The following is a 7,098-nucleotide window of genomic DNA, read 5'->3' on the forward strand; positions in this document are numbered from 1 at the left end:
TCAAGTATAGCAGGGATTGTGGGGTTGGCACGGGATAGGGCAGTGTTTCGTTCTGCTGTGCATGGGGTCACTATGAGTCGGAAACGACTCGACGGCACTTAACAACAACAGTAGGCTATTGCCTGGTGTACAATAAGGTTGGTGTGTCAGTGTCAGGAGTCATAAGGGATAAAAGTTGGGCAACGTTCAACTCTAACTACATATAACAATTGAACTGCACATGCATGCAACAGCTATGACAACTCTGAATTCATTAATGACACTGATACTGACTTCATTGTACCCTAGGCCTATAGTGTGATCACATCCAGGATGTCTTATCTTACCATAAGAAACATCAGTTAATTTGAAACCAAGTTGTTCAAATTTCTCTACCTGTAATACTGGCATTGCTTACGTTGTTATGGTTAGGTGCTATATACCCCCAACAATATATCTAGCAAAACAAGGCATGCCACTGAAGTTTTGTATGTAGGTATGTATGTATTATGACTCAATGGCAGTGAGTTTGGATTTTTGTTTTTATGTATGTATTAATATATCTGTAAGTTTACATGTAATGTTTACAACCCCCAAAGACAAATAAAGATTGGATTTAAAAAGATACTGATAATGAAAGGCTATAATAATGAAATTAAAAAATAAATAAATAAGGTGTTTGATTTATGTTAGAACCAACTTATGAAGGAGTAGCCAGAATGGAACTCTTTCATAAGTCAGAGTAGTTATCCCCTGTACACAATTTAATCAAATCAGTAGTACAGATAGGCATTCTGCCTTACTAGCCAGGATAACAGGTGAATTACCCCTAACTTGATGAATCTAGGGATGTCATAATATCTATGTATCCACTTTGATAACCTGGTTGATGGCCAAGTTCAAAACTCACCTTTGCACCAGGGTAAGGAACTGTTTTGTTTCTCTGCTTTTACTGTGCTCACTTCCATACACCAGGGCTTGAATCATCATACACTGTAGGTGAGTTAAAAAACAAAACAAGTTAAAGAGAATCAGATAGCACTCTGCAAACCAAACTCAGCAGGGGACCAGTAAAACAGATGTCACCAGTTTACATTTCAAATGCCTGCACTGCATTGAATGGGTTCCTTACCAGGAAGGAAAAAAAGCATGGATTGAAGGCTCTTGAGCTGCCCTCTGTGCCTCTCCTGCCGCACGTGTATCACTCCATACATGGCTGTGGAGAGCCAAGTAACAGTGCAGGAAATTGATAGCATCCCTATTTAAAAGGGGGCTATTGTAGTAGTTTCAATTAAGATTTTCCAAATAGCTGTAACCAAATGGGTGAATACAAATGAAATGTGGGATATGTCCCAAATTTACATTGTATTCTTGTGCTACATGGCTCTATTCTTAGACAGTTTTCCATTTAAATTTTATTGCCGAACTCTGCCTCCTGCCAAGATGGAATAATAGGGACCAGATTTACCATCCTGCTTGAAACAAGGAAAAACAGAAAAAGCTGACTAAATATGTGAAAGATTTTTAAGACATTGGACATCAAGAAACAAAGGACAGTGACCTCGAAGAGACAGAAAGCAAATGAAGAAAGCACTACGGACTGTCTCAGATTCCTGCCTTTATTGGAAATTCCAGGCTGTGATGTAGGGCAGGGGAGCCAAGAAAGGCTCAGTAGATGCTCTCAGTAGAAGAGATAAAGCTGAGAGTTCTGGGAGACTCTCAGGGCAGACAGTAACCAAGAAGAGAGAGTTGCACAGATAAAAACCACAGATATCTGCCATGGGCCCCTCACCTATTGGAAGAATACTGACTAGCACATGCATGTGAAGAAACTGCCCAAGGCTGGGGAAAGAATCATCCAAAGGGATTGGAGGGAACTGATCTGTACTTACACAGCACCAAGAGCAGTGCCTTTTTCCACCAGCCAAACTGGAAACCCTTTTGGCTTGTAGAGCTTTGAATTGTAATGGGGAAAATAGATCCCAGATTCAAACAGGTTCAGTAGAGACACTTTTCTTAAGTCTTGGACAGGACAGAGACAAAACAAAGACAATCATCTAGGATGAGGCTGAAGCCAAGTTGAACTGTAACTCAATTCCCCATCCTTTCTATAACCATCCTCCATCTTGATTGGAGACAAGTAAGTGGGCATGATAACTTGTTTCCTTAGTTGTCTTTCAGAAACCCAGCCAAGATCAACTTAAAATTGATTAAAATCAGCTCAGATCTGTTTCAGCTCACAGACATGCACAGTGAGACAAATGGGAATGAAATTGCTCAGAATTAACATCTCCACCTCTGCCTAAGCCCGTACGGCTGATAACAGGAAGCTGGTGTAACTCATCTGGTGCCCACGTACACTACATTAAAAATGAACTGTTTCTTTAAACCAAGATGAATGAAACCTCAGCCAATCTCCAGCTAATTCACGCCCAAATTCCTGTAATTTATATGACTATGTATAGGGAATGCCAGGACATCAAGAGCAGCAGGATCCAGGAAAGGGGCCAGAAACAGGACCCACCCCTCAAGGCAGGAAAGGGAGGGAATGCCAGGGACGATAAAGCAGCAGGATCCAGGTAGGAATTAGGTAAGCAGAGGGTGGAGAGGTTTCAAACAGCTAAGGGAGACAAACATGTCTGTCAGTTTGTCATACTGTGGTGGCTTGCGTGTTGCTGTGAGGCTTGAGGCTGTGCCACCAGTGTTTCAAAAGCCAGCAGGATTGCACATGGTGCACAGGTTTCAACACAGCTTACAGAATGAGACAGACTAGGAAGAAGGAAGAGGACATCCACTTCTCAAACAATTGGCCAGGGAAAACCTTATGAATAGCAGAGAAACACTGTCTGATACATTACAGCGCAACTTTATGAATAGTCCAGAACACTATCTGATACAGTCCAGTAAGATGAGCCCCTTAGGTCGGAAGGCACTCAAAATACGACTGGGAAAGAGCTGCCTCATCAGAGTAGAACTAACCTTAATGATATGGATAAAGTAAAGCTTTCAGGACCTCCATTTGGTGACATGGCACAACTCAAATTGAGGAGAAACAGCTGCAAACATCCTTAATAATTGGAACATGGAATGTATGACGTATGAATCTAGGAAAATTGGAAGTTGTCAAAAATGAAATGGAATGCATAAAGATTGATATCCTAGGCGTTAGTGAGCTGAAATGGACTGGTTTTGGGCATTCTGAATCAGACAACCATATGATCTACTCTGTCGGGAATGACAATTTGAAGAGGAATGGTGTGGCATTCATCATCACAAAGGATGTTTCAAGGTCTGTCCTGAAGTACAATGCTGTCAGTGATAGGACAAAATCCGTATGCCTACAAGGAAGACCAGTTAATACTACTACTATTCAAATTTATGCACCAAACACCAAAGCCAAATATGAGGAAATTAAAAATTTTTATCAACTTCTGCAGTCTGAAATTGACTAAACATGCAATCAAGATGTGTTAATTATCACTGGAGATTTGAATGCAAAAGTTGGAAATCACCGGTAGTTTGAAAATTTGGCCTTGATCAATGTACCAAATGTGAGTGATCAATATGGTGGCATTGAGGAAGAGGAAGACATAGAGAGGTAAATGGGAGGTACAGACAACAAAGATGAACCCTTTTGCACATACAGCACTGCATTGTCAGTGAAGGCAAACATGGTTATACAGGTGGATAGATGGGTGGACAGGCTGACCTATTAAGTATGTCTGTGCAGCGGGAAGTGTACCCAAGACCATGTATAGGGTTGGCAGACAATGTTTCTACAAGTATATTTGTATGTTCTGTAAGAATTCCCAGGTAGGACTTTCCCAGAGCAGACAAGAGACAAGGTTGTAGTCACTTCTTGGTCACAGCCAGATACCCAGAGGGAGTGAGTAGTTGAACCTGTGGGCTCAGGACTATAGTTGTAGGGGACATCAAGCTCAATTGGTGTAACATACTACACAAAACATTGTTCCACATTCTACTTTGGTGAGTAGCAACTGAGATCTTAAAAGCTTGTAAGCAACCATCTAGATGCAACGATGGGACTCTCCACATCTCCCCATGGCTCCAGAGCAAAGAAGAATGAAGAAAACCAAAGATTCATGGAAACAATTAGTCCTAGTGACTGGTACACCATGCGATCCACAGCCTATACGACCATGAAGCCAGAAGAACTAGATGGTGCCCAGCTCCCACTGTCAACCACTCGGAGGGGGATCTATGTAGGAGATCCTGGATAGAGAGGGAGAACAATGTGGAACAAAAATCAAAATCATTTGGAAAAAAACAAGGGGGAGGGGACCAAGTTTGCTGATCTGATAGAGCCTGGTGGAACCACTGAGACTATGGCCCCTAGCTGCCCTTCAGGTCTGGAATTGAACTCATACCTGTGGCTTCCAGCCAAACAAAAGACAGGCATATGAGGTGAATATTTACACTAGGTATGTACACACCTTGGAGAGAACAATGATGGGAGAAAAAGGGCTGTTTATGCACAGGGAGACAGCTCAGGGGGCAGGAGTGCATGGAGGGATGGACACAGGGAAGAAGTAACTATTGGGAGGAAGTGGGAGGGAAGCTATTGCATTGGGGTAAATTGTACTTAATGTCATGAGACAAAGTATATATGAACTGCTGTATGGAAAGTGAATTTGCTCTGTAAACATTCACACAAATCACATTAAAAAAATTTGGTCTTGGTGACAGAAATAATGCTGAAGATCACATGATAGAATTTTGCAAGAGCAATGACTTATTCATTGCAAGTACCTTTTATCTACACAAGTGGTGGCTATACACATGGACTCTGCCAGATGGGATGCACAGGAATAAGATTGACTATATCTGGTAGCATAGTGCCTAAGGCACTTGACTGCTAACCAGAAGGCTGGCAGTTCAAACCCACCCACCACTCTTTGGAAAGTTGGGTAATCTATTTCCGTAGTGATACTGACTCAGAAATCCAAGGAGGGGTCGCTATGAGTCAGGTCCGACTTGATGGCACATAACAACAACAACATCTGTGGCAATAGGCAAAGGAAAAGCTCAGTATCTTCAGCCAAAACAAGGCCAGGAGCTAATGGTAGAACAGACCATCAACTGTTCATATGCAAGTTGAAGTTGAAGAGAATTAAAACAAGTCCATGACAGCCAAAATATGACCTTGAATATATCCCTCCTGAATTTAGAGACCATTTAAAAATGACCAAAAACCAGAAGAATTGTGAGATACATCAAGAACATCATCCATAAAGAAAGCAAGAGATCATTAAAAAGACAGGAAAGGAAGAAAACACCAAAATGGATGTAGAAGAGACTCTGAAACTTGCCCTTGAGTGGAGAGTAGCTAAAGCAAATGGAAAAAATGACAAGATAAAAGAGCTGAACAGATTTCAAAGAGCAGCTTGATCAGACAATGCCAATTACTATAATGAAATGTGCAAAGAACTGGAGTTAAAATACCAAAAGGGAAGAATACACTCAGAAGTTTTCAAGCTGAAAGAACTCAGGAAAAAATTTAAGCCTCGAGTTGCAGTATTGAAAGATTCTATCGGCAAAATATTGAATAATGCAGGAAGCATAAAAAAAAGATGTAAGGAATACACAAAGTCACTGTACCAAAAAGAACTGGTTGATGTTCATCCATTTCAGGAGGTGGCATATGTTCAAGAACCAATGGTACTGAAGGAAGAAGTCGAAGCTGCAGTGAAGGAATTGACAAAGAACAAGGCTCCAGGAATTAACGGAATACCCATTGAGATGTTTCAACAAACAGATGCCCCACTGAAGGCATTCACTTGGCTAGGCCAAGAGATTTGGATGACAGCTACCTGACCAACTGACTGGAAAAGATCCATATTTGTACTCTTTCCAAAGAAAGGTGATCCCACAGAATGTGGAAATTATTGAACAATATCATTAACATCACATGCAAGTAAAATCTTCCTGAAGATAATTCAAAAATCGTTGTAGCAGTAATATTGACAGAGAACTTCCAGAAATGCAAGCTGGATTCAGAAGAGAACGTGGAACGAGGGATATCACTGCTGATGTCAGATTGATCTTGGCTCAAAGCAAAGAACACCAGAAAGATGTTCACTTATGTTTTATTGACTATGCCAAAGCATTTGATTGTGTAGATCATAACAAATTGTGAATAACATTGAGAAGAATGGGAATTCCAGAACACTTAATTGTACTGATAAGGAACCTATACATAGACCAGGAGGCTCTCATTTGAACAAAACAAGGGGACACTGCATGGTTTAAAATCAAGGGAGTGTGTCAGGGTTGTATCCTTTCACCATACTTACTCCAAGTATATGGTGAGCAAATATTCCAAGAAGCTGGACTATATGAAGAAGAGTGTGGCATCAGGATTGGAGGAAGAGTCATTAACAACCTGCCATACACTGATGACACAACTTTGCTTGCTAAATGTGAGGATGACTTAAAGCACTTACTGATGAAGATTGAAGAATACAGTCTGCAGTATGGATTACATTTCAATATAAAGAAAACAAAAATCCTCACAACTGGGCCAATAAGCAGCATCATGATAAATGGAGAAAAGATTGAAGTTATCAAAGACTTCATGTTGCTTGCTTCTACAATTGACACCAATGGAAGCAGCAGTCAGGACATCAGACAACATAGAGCACTGTGCTAATCAGCTGCTGAAGAGCAAAGATGTTTCCTTGAGGGCTAAGGTGCACCTGACACAAGCCATGGTACTTTCAATTGCCTCATATGCATGTGAGAGCTGGACAACAAATAAGGAAGACTGAAGAAGAGTTGATACTTTTGAGTTGTGGTGCTGGCGAAGAATGCTGACAGCACCATGAACTGCTAAAAGAAATTACAAGTCTGTCCTGGAGAAAGTGGAGCTGGAATGCTCCTTGGAAGTGAGAATGGCCAGACTTTGTCTCACCTACTTTGCTCATGTTGTCAGAAGGGCCCATTCCCTGGAGAGGATGTCATGCTTGGTAGGGTGGAGGGTGGATGAAAGAGGGGAAGGCCCTTAACAAGATGGATTGACACAGTGGCTGTGGCGATGTTGTTGTTGTTGTTGTTAAGTGCCGTCGAGTCGTTTCCGACTCATAGCGACCCCATGCACAG

At 41.4% G+C, this 7,098-nt stretch overlaps 1 protein-coding gene across 1 annotated transcript in view; it reads right to left on the reverse strand.

Annotated features, from left to right (window-relative positions):
- Nucleotides 1-725: 725 nt before the first annotated feature.
- Nucleotides 726-7,098, reverse strand: part of TTC23L (tetratricopeptide repeat domain 23 like) — a 104,273-nt gene continuing 97,900 nt past the window's right edge. Inside the window, exons 9-10 of the mRNA XM_042783273.1 lie at nt 890-972; nt 726-732 (exon numbers count right to left, since the gene is read on the reverse strand). Coding sequence (XP_042639207.1) covers nt 726-732; nt 890-972 — 90 coding nt within the window. The remainder of the gene's footprint in view (nt 733-889; nt 973-7,098) is intronic.

The sequence above is a fragment of the Orycteropus afer genome, unplaced genomic scaffold, assembly GCF_000298275.1.
Source record: "Orycteropus afer afer isolate SDZICR_OR568_19922 unplaced genomic scaffold, OryAfe1.0 scaffold00804, whole genome shotgun sequence".
Classification (NCBI taxonomy): Eukaryota; Metazoa; Chordata; class Mammalia; order Tubulidentata; family Orycteropodidae; genus Orycteropus; species Orycteropus afer.